Source organism: Dreissena polymorpha, chromosome 14, assembly GCF_020536995.1.
Source record: "Dreissena polymorpha isolate Duluth1 chromosome 14, UMN_Dpol_1.0, whole genome shotgun sequence".
Taxonomy (NCBI): Eukaryota; Metazoa; Mollusca; class Bivalvia; order Myida; family Dreissenidae; genus Dreissena; species Dreissena polymorpha.
This window is the reverse complement of record NC_068368.1, coordinates 27,167,092-27,185,592: the sequence shown is the minus strand read 5'-3', so window position 1 is coordinate 27,185,592 and position 18,501 is coordinate 27,167,092. Positions and strand designations below refer to the sequence as shown.

At 34.2% G+C, this 18,501-nt stretch overlaps 2 protein-coding genes across 6 annotated transcripts in view; one reads left to right on the top strand and one right to left on the bottom strand.

The window, feature by feature from the left end:
* Positions 1-18,501, top strand: part of LOC127858081 (uncharacterized protein C1orf112 homolog) — an 88,491-nt gene that overhangs the window by 13,819 nt on the left and 56,171 nt on the right. The window lies entirely within an intron of this gene.
* LOC127858085 (uncharacterized) lies at positions 1,047-16,953 on the bottom strand. 5 transcript variants are annotated; one of them, XM_052394974.1, is made up of 6 exons: positions 16,734-16,953; positions 11,340-11,362; positions 7,411-7,848; positions 4,956-5,220; positions 2,708-2,826; positions 1,047-1,563 (listed from the first exon to the last, which is right to left on the bottom strand). In XM_052394974.1, the coding sequence occupies exons 3-6, from the start codon at positions 7,498-7,500 to the stop codon at positions 1,315-1,317; spliced, it is 723 nt and encodes a 240-aa protein (XP_052250934.1). In that variant the 5' UTR covers positions 7,501-7,848; positions 11,340-11,362; positions 16,734-16,953; the 3' UTR covers positions 1,047-1,314. The 5 variants fall into 5 exon arrangements, with proteins under 5 accessions (XP_052250934.1, XP_052250936.1, XP_052250933.1 ...); XM_052394976.1 differs by lacking the exon at positions 16,734-16,953 and adding an exon at positions 16,563-16,700; XM_052394973.1 differs by lacking the exon at positions 11,340-11,362.

The following is an 18,501-nucleotide window of genomic DNA, read 5'->3' as shown; positions in this document are numbered from 1 at the left end:
GGTTTCATGTCTGTTAATATAAGTGGTTTATATAATTCAAGGCATTATTTTTGTTTCAGTGTTTATTATGTGAAATGTGCTACAAAGTAAGTACATTGTAATACTGTGTCAAAAATGTTACAAAACAATATTTTATGAGAAAGCATTCTAAACATATGAAAATAAAAAATACAAATATGTACAAATGCTTCAACAGTTAAGTCATAAATTGATTTCCTACATAGCCTACACATTTCCAATATTGCACCAACAGAATAGATATGCACAACTTATTATAAGATTGTATTTTTAATTGACAACGTATTGCAGAATGTAACACTTTTAGAGAATTTAATTTAAGCATGTACGATGTGGTATCTTGTTCTGATACAAGGCTGTTAATTTACTTTATTGAGTATTTGTCTTCAACAACTTTTTAAAATTAAGGTACTTTTTCACAGATTGTCAAAATGTTGCAATTTGAAAAATAAAAAAAAACTGTACATCAGGTGCGAAATAACACTAATGACATAGACAGATACTGAAAATACATATGTGTTTAGAGTAAATTCATGAACATTAGAATTGTATAATGTTATAAAGTGTAACAAACATGAAACCACTGCATAATTTGGAGTGCTTCAGTTTTTTTCGTTATATTTTGTGACAATTTGTTGGTGGCTGACACAGATTTAATAGCTTGATGAAATGTGAAAGCCCAGATGGCAGGATTGTCATGGAAATGCTGTTTTAAATCAAAGGTGTGGTTTAAGCCCAGTTGAGGTAAAAAAAATGGAAACAAAAATCTTTCTTAAATTGTATTTTTGTTTCATTCAAGAGCTCTTCAGTACTGATGGTTACATTTACCAATTAAAAGTATTTAATGGCAAAAATTCGAAAAATGATGGTTCATTATTCAAAGATATTAACTTAATTTCACATTTATCTGAAATGACAATAAAAATGAGTGTACAAAACAAACCTTTGTCAAAAGCCATTTGCTTAGATGACCTATATAATATCCATATAACCTAAAAACACATCAAATGCTGAACACAACTCACACAGATGTAACTTTCATTTGTTTCACGTTAAAGATTATAAAGTATAATAGATGAAGCTCACAGAGATATTACTTTCATTAATTTCACCTTATACATTATAAAGTACAATTAATGATTATAGATGATTATTGGATAGACAAGCAAATTGGTGAAAAAATGATCAACATTTGTGGAAATAAGTTTTAATAATACTCATTTGTGGGATTTGTTTGCTGCTACAAATCTTACACAGATGGTACTTCCATACATTATAAAGTACACTGCATTAAGCTCACACGGATGTAACTTTCATTAATTTCACGTTAGACATTATAAAGTACAACGGGTGAAGCTCGCTGTCTGAGTCAGTGTTAGAGTTTGAGGCTCGAGTCGGCCCCTCAGGTCGGTAGTTCCCGTTTGAATCGAAGTAGATTGGTACACCGGTCTTGGAAATGAAAGCCCGGACAGAGACATCACTTCCCCGTGGTGACATCTGGAACTTTGTTGTGATGTCGTGATCATCTGTTGACTCGTGGTATTTCTGGAGTTTAAAAATATAAGTATGAGCCGCATTCTAGGAAAACTGGGCTTAATACATGTGTGTAAAGTGTCATCATGGATTAGCCTGTGCAAAATGCTCAGGCTAATCAGGGACGACACTTCCCTCCTAGACTGGATTTTTGTTTAGGAGAGACTTCTTTTATACAAAAAATTCCATAACAGTGGTAAGTGTCGTCTTAATACTAGAGCAAGGATCAAATTTTAATGACTGGTATTGAATATTGAATCATATTCACAAAGTTCCATGCAGACATTCATGACAGATTTTGTTTCTGCTATTTAAAAAATCTGTTTAAGAGAAGAATTCTTTATTAGTCTTTGCATGTTGCAAAAATAATTTATAGAATGTAATGCATGTAAAATACCAACAGTATTGGTATGTCTTCAGAAACAAAATACAAAATACAAAGACCAATTCTTTGTAGGTCTCATGAGCATGATGCACTCAAGCTGAGCTATTGTGGTCACCCTGTGTTTGTTGTTGTGCGTTGTCAATTTTTATCTCGTTAACAATAAAAATGGCCACATTTTATGCCCATATCTTGATGATTGTTGCTCAGAATGCGCGTGCGTCCAAAAACTAGGTCACCAGGTCAAAATATTTATAAAAAAACTTGTGACCATTTAAGAAGCCACATAAAATATTTGTGAAACATGGTCAGAATGTTTGTCTTTACAATATCAACCCTTGTTTTAATCAGGAAGGTCAAATCTTTGAAATGTGATTTACCTTGAAATCAGGTGAGCGTTTCAGGCCCATTATGGCTCTCTTGTTTCATTTTCACACAAGCAACTCCAAAATATTGTACACATAATAAAAATTATCTGCTTGGTGCCTTCATGAGCCTCATTCTGGAAAAACTGGGCTTAGAGCATGTATGTGAAGTGTCGTCCCTGATCAGCCTGTGCAGTCTGCACAGGCTGATCAGGGATGACACTTTCTGTTTGTATGGATTTTATTGTTTCAAGAAAGTCTCTTTTGAACAAAAAAGGAGTGTATGCGGAAAGTGTCATCCCTGATTAGCCTGTGCTGATTTCATAGGCTAATCTGGGATGACACTTAAAGCACATGCGTAAAGCCCAGTTTTCCCAGAATGCTGCCCATACATGTACATGTATGTTACCCTGGTTTTGAGCGATGTCCCGTCCATATAGAGGATGTGTCCCTTACACTGGCCGCCCCAACAGATCAGCTGGTAGTTGTTCTGGTGTGGACTGCACCAGTGGATGACCTCAAAGAATGCTGCAATAAATATCACTTAATGTTTTATGAAAAAATCATTAAAAATCTATTAAAATGACTGGTTGTTGTTCTGATGTGGACTGCAGCAGCTGTGAATCTCCTAAAAAATGCTGCAATTAATATCAATGTATAGGCGAATTTCTGCAACACATATGGGAAACTCGTGGAACTTATATGGTAAATGCAGTTTTAAAATAAAAAAATTAATTGGGTATAAAGGCAATAAAAGTGGGCAGGTTGCAGTGATTATACAAAAAAAGGACATGAATACAAAGAATATACGGCCATGAATATTAGATATTTACAATTAATATGGAACTGTTATAACTAGGGATGTCAACGAATATCCGAATATCCGAATATTCGGTCCCGGACCGAATATTCGGATACTGTTTTCCGAATCGAATATTCGGAAGAAAAAAAGAAAAAAAAGCGAGTAATTTCAAAGACTTTGTATTCGTAAAATTTGCTTCAAACATTGCGAAAAAAGTTGTTCCTCGTGTCATAATGTTTATTCCGGTTGGCGCGATAATGCGTCGCTATGGTGATGACAGTATACCGGTCATAAATGCCGCTTACAAAGCCAGACACTTTGTGTCAAAATTATGATAGGTGCAAATCGCGTCGGCAATCAAAACACCGACCTCCACTTGATCCAATGACTCGAATTACATTTAAAATTATCAAAGATTAAATGAGTAAAGAAAAAGCCAACTTTGTGTAAAAAACAAATAAGACCGTATGGCAATTAAAACACCGACCCGTCTTGAACTAATAACTCGAATTACATTTAAAATGATCAAAGATTAAATGAGTAAAGAAAGGTGTGAAAAACAAAACAGATCGTATGATTATAATCACGTTGTCCAATCAAAAAAGCTTTTAGAAAATAATTTACTCAACCTCTAATGAGTATTTGCGTATCGTATGGTCCAAAAATTAATTAATTACTCAATATTTATTTTATTCTTTCCGGTGGTTTATAGAGAAATATCAGTGAATTAAAACTGATAATTTCATTGTTTCAAACAATGAAAATTATCAGTGAAAATTATCGATAATTTTCACTGTTTATGTTAAATGACGTCATTTTTTTGACGAAATGACATCATTTCCCAACGAAATTCTTTAGTTAAACTCTTAACAATGTATATAACTGTGAAAAAAGCATAAAATAAAAAGAAAATTTGTTGGGTTCGGTGGATTATAGATTTTAATTCACTCGTGATCATACAAAATATATATTTTCACTCGTGGCTGAGCCACTCGTGAAAATATTATTTTCTATGATCACTCGTGAATTAAAATCGATAATCCACCGAATCCAACAAATATCCTCTATGCAATCAGGTATTATACTTAAAGAAATGTTTTTGGTATTGAACCCTCATTTAATTGAAAATATTATAATTGCTACACGCATAAAGTAAATATCTGTCCAAGCAAAATGCCACCTACGCCTTCCGCTGCTTGGAAGTATTTCACGACATCATCCGATAAGAAGTCGCCGATCCAAGTGTCTTTTAAACGTGGCAACTTTAAAAGACTGACTGTTTAGTCTGTTAAACAGGTTCAAAGTGTGTTGTGGCTATGTACATAATTCGTTTAAGTTCAGCTTTAATTATATGTAGATCTAAATGTTTTGTCATGTAATTATTTTGTCGTCATGTAATATTATGTTCTCGTTCTATTGTTGATGTACGATATTAATAGTTTAAAAACAGTTTTTGTCATTCAATTTTAACAATAAAAAGTAATCAACAAATTCAGCTTCGAATTAGCGACGGCAACGCTGTGTCAATATTTAGTCACTTCCGGCGAACTTCCGGTAAAAACGAAAGAAGAATTCATGGAGTAATGGTACGGTAAACAAAGTTGACTTTTTTCCAACAGATGTTGACCGAATATCCGAATATTCGTTCGGAAGGGTGACCGAATATTCGAATACCGAAATCGATATTCGTTGCCATCCCTAGTTATAACAAGTATGGGAATGCTTCTAACATGAATCTGTGAACTGTTGCACTTCCTTAAGACATTAGTGCAATAAATTGTGTTGACTTGTAGTAACAAGATTGTATTAATATTATTAACTTAAAGAAAGTAAAATAATATAAATATGTCCATACTAGCAATATTGGTATGACCACCATCTGTCCTCACTTCCCCATCATCTGTTACCCAGAGGTAGCGATCCTGCTCGTTTGTATTGGTTGCTAGGAAACGGAGAATGAATTTCTCTTCCTGAATGTCATCTTCATCTTCTTCATTGATGTCTCGTGTGTATGAGAAACATTGGACGTCTATGATGGATCCTTCTGCTGAATCCTCAGAGTTGTTGTTGTCTGCGCTGGTTGGATTGTCACCGACAGCTGGTCCGGTTGAATATATCTCCTTCAATACATTGGTTGTACAATAGTTAGCCCTTCGCTGCTCAGATAACTCGTTTTTAGACCCTTTGAAAATCAAATTAAAGACCAGTCTTGCTAGATTCGGTTTAAAAGGCTTCATTTCCAACACTAAGGTACTGATAAGCAGCAAACAGAATAAAACCTGAACAGACTGCAAACTACTTAAAGGCTGTTCTGGTTGTATGCTTGTTGCATATAGCCATTTTCAGTTCCCTTTAACACATTGGTTGTTCAATAATGAAGTGTGGGAATTCTGCAAGCAATATGGCAAATGCTTCTATGTGAATTACTTAAATTGATAAATACTGCAGTAAATATGGGGAAAACTCAAATGGATAAATACCAAAGTTTATATGGGAATAAATCAGATTTTTATGGTAAACACCAGGGTTCGACATTAACTTTTTTTACAGCCAGACCATCGGACCAGCTCCTCTTAATATGCACTAGCCCGAATCTGATGTCTACTAGACCATAAATGACAAATAGAGCAAATAAACACACATGTGTCGTGTCACTGTTTAATCAGGTTTTATCAGTAAATAATTAGTGAACACAAGAAAGTTATTTTGATGCACAGAGTAAAAAATAAAATAAAACTAATTAACAACATAAATTGTTTGTTATAATTTCACTGTTTATCACCAGTTAAAACAAATGATGTCAGTACAGCAGGTGACATTTATTCAACGTCATCAAATTCTGGCCTCCTTGACCGCTGTGCTCCATGCAACCACAGCTCCAAGCCCCCTTTCCATCATAATCTGTGTCAGTTTTACCGTCGGATTCTTCTTTATTAACTTATTTGTTGGACGAAAATCCAATCTTGAACAAAGCCATTCTTTAAATTACATTCTCTTGTCTGCTACACCAAAATGTTTACATTGATGATACAGATTTTCGATAGAAGTCGTAAAAACATGATGTAAAGTTCTAAGACACTGCAGAAAATCATTAATATTCATGACAACTTGACCAATGGAAACAAGCAATTTCTGCGGGAAGCTCTCCTTCGTGTCTAAAAATAGCGATGAATCATGTGAATGCTTCGCGTTTATTTATATACGCTAGTTTTGTTCTGATGTAAATAACGGACACGAGAGTTATTTTACACATAAAGAGAAAAAGGTTTTCGGTTAATTATAGTTATATGAATTATAGATTTTTTATGTACGACCAGTTGGACAAGCTAGCCCACAGTGTTACTAGCCCAACCACCGATCTTAATAGACAATGTCTGTCGGACGTGCCTTAGTGTCGAACCCTGAACACTGCAGTGAATATGAGAGAAATTTTAATTAATATGGGAAATACTGCAGTTCAAAATAAGCACTTAAATTTCTGGCCATTACAAAGTCCTTATATGTTGCTTACGGTTGGACCTGGGAAATATATCTTCTTTAACACGGTTGTACAATAATTAAATGTGGGAATTTTTCAAATTGGGTTATACGTAGCAGAATATGGGAAAAACTTCAAGTTTAGCTGATATGGGAAATACTTAGATTGATATGGGAAATACTGTAGTAATTATGAGACATATTTCAGTTAATATGGGAAAAACTGCAAAAAAAGGAAAAAAATATGTGTTTTTTAAAATTAAATTATTGCAATAATATGGAAAATACTGCAGTGAATATGGGAAATGCTGATTAAAATGTGGAATAAGCTGCGTAAAATATGGAAAAGACAGCAGCATTCAATAGCCTTATGATAATTCCTCTACTTATTGTGATAACGTATTATACACAATCAAATGATCAATTTTTGTTTGCTCTTGATTATAGAAAATTAATATGTTCACTTGTGGCTGTGCCACTTATGAACATATGAATTTCTCTAATCAATCGTGAGTGAATATCAATTATATTTTGAAACCAACAAATATCCTTTATTTAACCCTTTCCCACTCAGAAGCAAAGTGGAATGGCTGATGCAGCCAGCATAAAACCAGAACAACCTTCGAGTCGGCTTCGAGTTATATGCTGACTGGGTGTTCAGGTTTTATGCTGTTTGCTGCTCCTCAGTATCTTATAGGCTTGGAAATGAAGGCTTAAAAACTTGAATCTAGTAAGAGAGGTCTCTATTTTAATTTGATTTTCTACAAGACTTTAAACATGTAAAAGTGCATCTCTGAGTGGTAAAGGGTTAAAGTTTAAAAGACAATATTTACCTGTACTTCCTCTAGCAAGATGTCTGTGGTAAACTCCTCAGAGCGGATGAAACTCCAAGGAGTGTAGATTGTAAAGCTATCACTGGCCATGATTTTGGTTTTCCACGTTATTCCTTTTCTTTTGATACTTTTAAATATATTTGATGAGGTATATACATTGTATTGGTAGATTATAGCTAAACAATATCTTGTTATTGTCTAAGCAAGCTACATTTCAAAGAGTCAATCAAGTGTCTCGGTGTATTGCTAAACTGTTATGTGGAAGCGGTATCTCAGCTCACTTTTAAACACGCCTGATTGTTATAGGTTCGTTTTTATTCCTGTTCTCGCAATACTTGTTGTTGGTGTTTGATGATGATAATGATGATCATTGAATCACTGTGATGTAGATGGTTTGCTGACTTTAGTAAACGTCTTCAGCTAGCGTTTCCATGTAACCTAAACAAAAGAAAGAAAAACAAAAAACAAGAGATGTGTTTGTCAGAAACACAATGCCCCCTATTGCGCCGCATTGAAATAAAATTTCAATATATCATTTGACAAGTTTAGAAATTATATCCCTTTTAAAGCTTATTACTTCCCTTGGATTGTATTTTTTTACTTTTGACCTTGAAGGATGACCTTGACCTTTCACCACTCAAAATGTGCAGCTTCATGAGATACACATGCATGCCAAATATCAAGTTGCTATCTGCAATATTGCAAAAGTTATGGCCAATTTTAAAGTTTTTGGACGGACACACAGACAGACAAACGGACTGGCAGTTACACTGCTATATGCCATCCTACCGGGGGCATAAAAAGTCTTGTGTTTGAAGAGTAGCAAACAGATAACACAATTATTAAACAATTGCTATGGCTATGTTGCTGCTTTTTTTTTATGGTATGTAATACGAAACACTTATATAACATATTTTTACAAAAGTAAAAATAAAATGTCAATAGGTAGACAAGAGAAAGGCCCCTTCCCCAAAGAGAGTTTCTTTTAAAGGATGCAATTTTACCCAAATTTTTATCATGCTGGGTTTGCGGATACTTTGATAACAGATGGCACTTCGATACCAGATAACAACAAGTCGCGCGAGAGGTAAGTTCCTCAGGTTTTTTTTAAGCTATATCAGAAAGATAAGTTTTTTAGACAAGGTGCATGGTCGAGTTTATAAATGGTGTACTTATTTGTATTGGAAAGAAAAAAATCACGAAAGAATAGTAGATTTTTCTCCTAAAAATAGAAAATTCGGTCAGAAAACAGCATGAACTGGATGAACAGTAAACATTTCAACAAAATAAAACTGCTTAGAAATAGTTCAAGAAATTGTTTGATATTCTATCATGTAGGGTAATCACTGTGCTTCAAATACTGAAATTTTGATATTATTCAATGAAATACATGTATAAACAAAGATAGAGCATGTTTTAATAGGTGGTATTCATGAAGTTGCGGATACTTTGATTCCCGATATAGGGCACTTCGGATAACAGAGACTTTCAACAAATTGGGCACTCTAATAACCGAGTTTTATCTTCTACATGAAATGCATTTATGTATATTATGGCTATTCTTACCAAACATATTTAAGTATGAATCAATTTGAATTGTCAAGCGCGACACATTGGGAATCCATGCATAACGTAATTACATACACATGTGAAATATAACCAATGGCCTTGTTCATTTTCAAAAATCTTATTACTATTAATTTATATAATTAATATTGTAAGTGTAAATTTTAAATACGATTCAAATGCTAATTTCTGCTTATATAATTATGTCACGTATATCCAAGTTCGTATGCAGAATGTTTTGTGTTGATATTAACAACCACCATCGTGTGATTAAATCGACTGCCTGTACCATTATTGCTATTTTTTTATTTCATGGCATTGAGCCAAAAGGTTCTAATAGAATTTCCGACCTGCATTGCTGCTGAAATTTAGCTCTTAGCAGTTTTAGCGGAGTGATGTTTCATGACACGCTATCTAGTATATAAATAAATGGGCTTAGAACACTGCAACGCCGATATATCGCGGTTGGTGGGGTCCAAAGATCGCGAGCGCGATATATCCGTCGCGCGATATAACTCGAGAAATGTCTAACTCAATTGTATTGCGGTTAACTTCTCAAATTTCCCCAATGTTTTCATTTTATATACAGCGCTCCTGCATATTTGTTTTGTAATAATTGCAAACCAATTATACAATAAACGTTTTCATTACTACATAAGTATCTGTGTATTTATCATAAAAACCAAAATGTAAATTATGTTTTTTATTTTCATGTACGATCCCTTGCGAATCAGCTAAAATGGAAAATTCTTGCCGTAAAAAACTTATAAAATACATTGTGCATAGATTCGAATTTACCCTTAGCGTAACGGTAATGATACCGTGTGTTTGAATTATATTTTATTAAGAGGAAATGTCAATGCCACATAATTCGCGAGATACCGCGGTACTTTTGTTGAAATCTACAACGAAACTTTTAACGGAAATTAAATTATCGCAATGTAACGTACCGGCTACGAAATTTTTATTTACAAATAAATACACCCACGCCAATTTTCGCGCGCTTTTTATCAGGACAAAGAAATTCATGACCAGTACCGAAATTTAACGATCTATATACCAGTTAACTGCCATTATTACCTTTGCAATGACACTAATTGGATATTTCCTAAGTGTTAAAAACAACCCCAGCCTTGTGTAAACAACATTGTCACCAATCGACTGTTTTTCACGCTTCACTGCGTGCCATAGGAAGCCACGAAATATGGGGTGTTGATACTAGCTAGAACCGGTTTTTTGCTCAAGTTAGCGAATTCTCAGATTTAAACATGTCATTTAGTGATCATGCTCGTCGGATTTTTGGGAGCCATAGCCAAAGTGCAATATATTGGACAGCGCGATATAACGGTCCGCGATATATCGGCGTTGCAGTGTACCTTCATTAGGACATAATTATACATGCTTTAGATCAGCCGTTTCGCTACAAAGAATGTAATTTAAAATTACATATTACATGAGGTTAAACAATTTTAAATAAACATCTTCGATATGTCTGATGAGTTACATTTTAAATGTAATTTAAAATTGTTTAAGCTTGTGTACTATGCGAAGATCCAGCTGTTGGGTGACTCGAAAACTGGAAAATTTATGGTCATAAATACTGTACTTATTAGGCATATCGAATTAGTTTCACGTGGGTCTATCACATTTATACGAAATCATCATATTTCAAAGGGATAAGAACATGTTTTGGTAATTCGTTTTTAATTTACGTCAGTACATACATTTTTATTTATTGCCTGCTTACTATAACAGTATTCCACAGCGAATTCTGCATTTCTGATTCACTAAATAGAGTGTGTTGTATCTGGTAAAAAGTGTCGAGTAATCTGGAATCGAAGTGCCATTGTCTTTGAGATGATCGGTAAAACAAGTGTCCATGAAAATTTGGCATCTGACTCTTAAAACATTTAAAATTCCTCAAATACGTTATTGAACTAAAATTGTAAATGTTGTAACAATTATGGACATATTGATCTTTTATTGTGATTAGTTGGCACGTTCTTGCTTTATTTCCAAGTATTTTTATTTTGTTGAAATACGTACTGATCATAGAATTCATAATGATTATCGATGGAATTTTATCTTTTTTATTGTAATCCACTGTTTTTTCCACGATATTTTTACTCCGCAATACGAAGTACTATACCATAAATCGACAAAACAATGTTATGTGTCTGAAACCCGAATGAACAGAACATAAATGCAAAAAAGCTGAAGAACTCGCCTCTCGCGCGTGGCTTTTGTTGTTGTCTGGTATCTAAGTACCATCTGTTATCAAAGTATCCGCATACCCGGCGTGTTCTATTGTACTTTGGGATTTTTTTCCGCTTTCTCAGTTTTGTGGATTATAATTTTCTTACCCAAAATGGAAGGCCAGGCCCTTCTGCAAATAAAGTAAAAAAGTCCAGGACATTTACTTGGTTCTAAGCTTCTGACTCTTTGGCTAGGCTAGGCTACCAAAGTATTAGAGATGGTTGAAGTTTTGACAACCTCCCATACAAATATACTTTCTATTCCTGAACTGTATTAAATTGTCAATGTTTGAAGTGCTTGCATGTAAACTAAAATGAATTTCAGTGCCAATGGACTAAAAAATTTAGTTAAAGTTGAATTATTAGCTGTGGACATAGAGTGTCATTATCAGAAGACAAAATTGATACAAAAGTAATATATTTTATTCTAACACGGCACGCAACTTGTTTTCTATAGACAAAGAAGGAAATCAAGTGTGGGTTATTCTGCAATAATGTATGGGGTATAATGTTTCGAAAATAGTTACGAATAAATAAAGAAAATTTTGCAGTAAAATGCACGTGCTAAAACCCGCTCTAAAAGAATTGAAATAAATGTAGCATGAATATAAATGTAATGAAACAACAAATTGTATATTTGGATAAGTGTCATAACCACGTCTACAAAGAATGTTATTTGTAAGGAAACGTTATTCAGAAAACATTAATTGCATGTCAGCTTTTCAGTAGCATTAATAAATGTGACATCATTTAGTTTCTAGTCCTCAATAAAATTGACGTCATTTGCAAAATATTTATGAATGAAAATGACGTCATATGTTTGAACAATTCAATGACGTCACTAAATAGTGAACAATGTACTAAGAAGGGCGTAGTAAAAATATAGTTCACGTCCAAAAGCTTGAACCAAATCATTCAGAATCGTGTTAGAATCGAAATAATATTTTTACATGATGGTTTGTTGTCGAATAACCGACAGTAAGGAGTATAGATGCGTGTAATCAAATCACTCGTGCTTCGCACTCGTGATTTAATTTCTACGCACCTATACTCCTTACTGTGGGTTATTCGACAACAAACCATGATAGAAAAATATTATTTCTTAAACCATGTAAACATGTAAACATTACAAGTTTAACTCACTCTTAAAAAAAATACTATACTATAATACTATAAATGCTTACACAAGATTTAAATAACCCCACTGTCTGTTTCTTTTGGTAGTCTTTATTGTAAATGGACACATTTTGTTGGTAGTATTAATATATGGGTGTAAGGTTTTAATTTACAACACTGACCTAAATCAGGGTACAGGATCAACAGGGTTTTCAGGGGTTTACACATGGGCTGGACAGAATGTAAACACACCTCAGGGGTTTACACATGGGCTGGACAGAATGTAAACACACCTCAGGGGTTTACACATGGGCTGGACAGAATGTAAAGACACCTCAGGGGTTTACACATGGACTGGACAGAATGTTAACACACCGTTAAGAACTTTATTTTTGCAAATATCTCAAGTTATTGAAGAACAAAAATATTTAGTGCATACAATACAGCTTTTCTTGCAGTTTATGTTGTAAATTTACGATTTAAGAATACATCTTTTAATACGTCTCAACTTGTAGCCACAATTTCATGTTGGGTGCTGCATAACAGAGTAGATGAATGCTGTACACATGGAATTTTAGGCCAAGAACACAAGCTTATTATAGTCGCCTTTTCACAGATTTTGGCATTTTTTTAACTTATTCATTAAATGCTTTATATCGATAAATGTAAACATTGGATCGTAAAAGCTCCAGTAAAAAATCAAGAATAAAATTAAACAAGAGCACCGCCTTGCGGGTGCAGACCGCTCATCTATTTTCTTTTTAAAGGTGAAGGGACTCTCATTTTCAATCACAAAGGAGGGAGGAGTGGAGTGAAGAGGGGTGTATAGTGTGGGGTTGTGGACATTTATTACATTATCTTCAAAAAAGCGAAAAAAAAAAAAAAAAAAAAAAAAAAAAAATCGGGGGGGGGGGGGGGGGGGGGGGGGGGGGGGGGGGGGGGGGGGTGTTGGGTGCGATGGTTGGACGGTATTTCAAACATAACAGTTTAAAAAAAAAAATGGGAGGGGGGGGGGGTATAGTGTGAGGGTGTGGTGGTAATTTGTGAGATGATCTTAAAAAAAAAAAAAAAAAAAAAAAAAAAATTGGGGGGGGGGGGGTGGGGGTGGGGGGGGGGGTATAGTGTGAGGGTGTGGTGGTCATTTGTGAGATGATCTTAAAAAAAAAAAAAAAAAAAAAAAAAAAAATAGGGGGGGGGGGTGGAGGGGGGAGGGGGGGGAGGGCACGGGGGATGGTTTGGGTGGAGTCTATTGTGGTATGTCAGGTAAGAGTAGTTTCATCAAAGTATCAATCAAATCTAATCATAAATAAAGAAGTTATGGCAATTTTAGCAAAATTTAATAATTTGACCTTGAGAGTCAAGGTCATTCAAAGGTCAAAGTAAAATTCAAGTTGCCAGGTACAGTAACCTCATGATAGCATGTAAGTATTTGAAGTTTGAAAGCAACAGCCTTGATACTTAAGAAGTAAAGTGGATCGAAACACAAAATTTAACCATATATTAAAAGTTACTAAGTCAAAAAAGGGCCATAATTCCGTAACAATGACAACCAGAGTTATGCAACTTGTCCTTTTACTGTACCCTTATGATAGTTTGTGAGTGTTCCAAGTATGAAAGCAATATCTATGATACTTTAGGGGTAAAGTGGACCAAAACATAAATCTTAACCAAATTTTCAATTTTCTAAGTATAAAGGGCCCATAATTCCGTCCAAATGCCAGTCAGAGTTACATAACTTTGCCTGCACGGTCCCCTTATGATAGTTCATAAATCTTGCAAGTATGAAAGCAATAGCTTTGATACTGTAGGAATAAAGTGGACCTAAACACAAAACTTAATCAAATTTTCAATTTTCTAAGTATAAAAAGGGCACATAATTCTGTTAAAATGCCAGTCAGAGTTACATTACTTTGCCTGCACAGTCCCCTTATGATAGTTAGTAAGTGTTGCAAGTATGAAAGCAATAGCTTTGATGCTTAAGGAATAAAATGGACCTAAACACAAAACTTAACCAAAATTGTCAATTTTCTAAGTATAAAAAGGGCACATAATTCTGTCAAAATGCATGCCAGAGTTATCTAACTTTGCCTGCCCAGTCCCCTCATGATAGTAAGTAAGTGTACCAAGTTTGAATGCAATAGCATTGATACTTACTGAGAAAAGTGGAACTAAACGCAAAACTTAACCAAAATTTTCAATTTTTTAAGTATAAAAAGGGCACATAATTCTGTCAAAATGCACGCCAGAGTTATCTAACTTTGCCTGCCCAGTCCCCTCATGATAGTAAGTAAGTGTACCAAGTTTGAATGCAATAGCATTGATACTTTCTGAGAAAAGTGGACCTAAACGCAAAACTAAACCGGACGCCGATGCCAACGCCGACGCCGACGCCAAGGTGATGACAATAGCTCATAATTTTTTTTCAAAAAATAGATGAGCTAAAAAAGGAAAAGAACATTGCCCGGACCAGGTTTCGAACCAGTGACCCCTGGAGTCCTGCCAGAGTCCTGAAGTAAAAACGCTTTACCCTACTGAGCTATTCCGCCGAGTACATATTCTTTACGTATTTTATACCTTATATAAGCAACCTTCGTAGTTTCAAAAAATTTAACGACAAAAACAGAACTCTCCAAATTATTCAATCGTTTCGCGTTGCAACGCTTTATAATTTTTAGGTTTTAAAATCGTCAAAAGATGCATATAATGGCTATATTAGACCATGGTTAATGTTCAGTATTACTGTTTCCTCACAAATATCATAACTAAAACGAAAATTTGCGAATCTGAAACAACTTTTTTCAATTTTGTCAATTTACCAAAGCGTGAAAAGATCCCTTTAAATAAAGTAATTCTGACGTATTTCACATTGCCATAAGCAGCATAAAAACTGTCTTTTATACACCAGTATCGTTGAAGTTCTTAAGAAAAATTGTTTTGAAGTTATTTGAAACAAGAAATATCTTTAAAAAAGATATACGGCGTTGATAGTTCAATGAATGAGATCAAGGATAGCGAATGTCTTTTTTCTGTGCAGTTCTTAGCTGCATCACACGCAGTACGGGATGTTACGCGGAGTTTTCGCGGCTTATTTTACATTTTTACATATTGCTGGTCATAAACCTATAGATACAAAACAGAAAACCAGAAGAAGAATGGAAGTGAAATTAAAACATACGAGTCAACCGGCCACACGAGAAGTATCCGTATTTATAGGCGCGTTCTTCGAACAAACCTGTTTTAGTGGTTTGATTCGATTATTAACAGTATCGATAATCATCGCGCTCATGCTTAATACATTGGTCAATATGGTGGAATAATTATTGTTAAATTAATCAAAAATAATATTTATCATTGTTTTGTTGAAAACACATTAAGAATCTACATATTTCTGGTCTAAAGAAAATTCCAGGTCACCTAGTTCACGGATAGCGTATTTATTATATAACTATTATTTTACTGGCCGCGAACTCCGGAGATGACCTGTATATAAACTCTAACATTCATACACTGGCCGCGAATCGACCCGGGTTGAAAGGCAATGTATTAAAGTGAGGCCTCGCTTCCACTGCTCTTTATACTTTTACATGTTAACATGTTGACAAGAATATGGAAGTAAGTACTAAATATGAGAACATAGCCTTTAAATATAAACGCGTTGCGCTGGTAATTCTCTGAAAATAAAAGGTGTACGCACAAACTGTATTTATGTCGAGAATTGAGTGTAAAACTGTTCTATCTATTAAGCCTTTTCATTAGAAATAAAATTGTTTCATGCAGTAAAACAGTGTTACATAGACGCGGATATGTTTCCAATGTTCTGGTGGAATACTCAAATCAGCCAATGGAATAAATGAAGTGTATTCATTCGTACCTAGCCGCGGGAAATTTTATTTGAATTTTATTGGACACTTACAAAGGTCAGGAGAGGTGAAAAGCTGGCTTAATTCAGCTTACGCCGAAAAATGCACCACTTACTGGTGTATTTACATCAATTCAAGTTCAATTGTGAACCCCACAAAGTCATGTGATCCTGCATCCTGTTAATGGTTAGGATTATCAATGTGTAGTACATTAACCGGTAGTTAAAAATCTTGAAGCTGATTTACAGTGAATGAACAGATTAATTTTAAGGTAAACCATACTTAAATTATACATTTACAAAGTACATGAAACATGATGTCTCAATCTGTTTGATATGTATACCATTTTACCAACCTTGGATAACTCGATATCCTTACACTATTCTGTATACATATCCTTTTCAAATCAATACACTTTTAAGACTTTCAATTGTTGTCCTTAAAGACAAGAAAAGCTATCAGATAAATCAATACCACTTATTCAACCTGAGACACTAACATGTACACTGCACTGTGTAATACTCACTATTTCTTGTTAGTAGATAAAGAAAATCCTTTAATTGAAGTATGATATTGAAGCACTCACGTATTTGCAAATGCAGCCATACACAGTAATCATATAATAATCTGTTAAAAGCATGCTTTAATAATTGACCACTTCTGTATGTTTTTTTATAGTTAATTTAACTGCTTTCCACATGTAGTTAAACCCTGTTTTGCACACATACCGGTAATGGCTCTATAAATATTTGAAGTTTATGAATTACATGAAAAACATGGAGGTTTTCAACATGCCACAGTGTTTACAACCCTGCATTGTAAAATGTGGTTTAAAGAGTTGTGCTTAAGATTGGGGTCTTGTTTGTTATTGATTTTGGCATAGCTATCTGTTATTAAACTAAATTTAGACCCATCATTACCAATATTATTTATTGTGCAAGTTGTAATATTGTAGTGTATTATACCAATGGTTTATCTTTAACAAACGCATGGTTGTTTCTAAAAAGCAATATTAACAAAAATATGTTAATGTTAAATGAGATGTTTTTTCCCAATGATGTTGTTTTCATCAAGAAGAAAAGCAATTAAAAACACATATTTCATGTAAAAATAAGTACAAACAATGCATAGTGATTTTATATTAGGTAAGTATCCTATTAAAACAGCATGAACATGTAAGTATCTTAAGATAATCGTTCACCACGCTTGATTGTAAAGGCTTCACCCAGATGTTAATCAGTTGTTTGTATTATTATTATTATACCGGATTTATATAGCGCCCTTTTCATGCAAGAGTGCACGTTCAAAGGCGCTTTACATAAGAACATTTGAGGTATCACAGATACGAATACATTTTGCAACACTGTTTCAAAAGAAATCGATCAAAACTACTCAATTATGTTATAAAACTACTCTATTATACTATAAGAACTACGTAAAAACATGCACAGTAAACATAGATTGGAAAGATCAACAAGATACTATAAAACTACCCAATGTGTATAGCTATAAGACAATTAATGAAACAATAAAATCTAAAACTTAAACAAGAAGTACTACGTAAAACAAAAAAAACAAAAAAAAACATGCACAGTAACCATAGATTTAAAAGATCGGCAAGACAACAATAGACTACAACAATACTTAAACCTTTGTTTTTTCGGCGTAAGCTGTATTAAGCCAGCTTTTCACCCTGACTTGACCTTTGTAAGTGTCCAATAATATTCAAATAAAATTTCCCGCGGCTAGGTACGAATGAATACACTTCATTTATTCCATTGGCTGATTTGAGTATAACACCAGAACATTGGAAACATATCCGCGTCTTTGTAACACTGTTTTATTGCATGAAACAATTTTATCTCTAATGAAAAGGCTCAATAGATAGAACAGTTTTACAATCAATTTTCGACATAAATACAGTTTGTGCGTTCACCTTTTATTTTCAGAGAATTACCAGCGCAAAAGCGTTTATACTAAAGGCTATATTCTCATATTTAGTACTTACTTGCATTGCATTTCAACCCGCAAGGTTTCGGGTCAATTCGCGGCCAGTGTGTGAAAGTCAGAGTTTATATACAGTTCATCACCGGAGTTCGCAGAAGGGGTTGTGATCTTTTCATTGAAGGAAAAAATTGGAATCTATGCTATTTTTGTCTGATGGAGTAAATAGTTGTTTATTCGCTTTGTCGATATATCAATATTTAGGCACAGCTGTTGCCTTGGTCGTGTACAGTTGGCGTAAACAAGCCGTCGTTTTAGCAGCAGAATTGTTACCTAACTTTAATGCATTG

Excerpts from the sequence above, each read along its gene's own strand:
- LOC127858085 (XM_052394974.1), bottom strand. The coding sequence starts at position 7,500 with ATGGCCAGTGATAGCTTTACAATCTACACTCCTTGGAGTTTCATCCGC. Across the intron at positions 5,221-7,410 it reads TCTTGCTAGAGGAAGTACAG|GAGATATATTCAACCGGACC; the intron begins GTAAATATTGTC and ends AATGTATTGAAG. Across the intron at positions 1,564-2,707 it reads GGACATCGCTCAAAACCAGG|AAATACCACGAGTCAACAGA; the intron begins GTAACATACATG and ends TTTAAACTCCAG.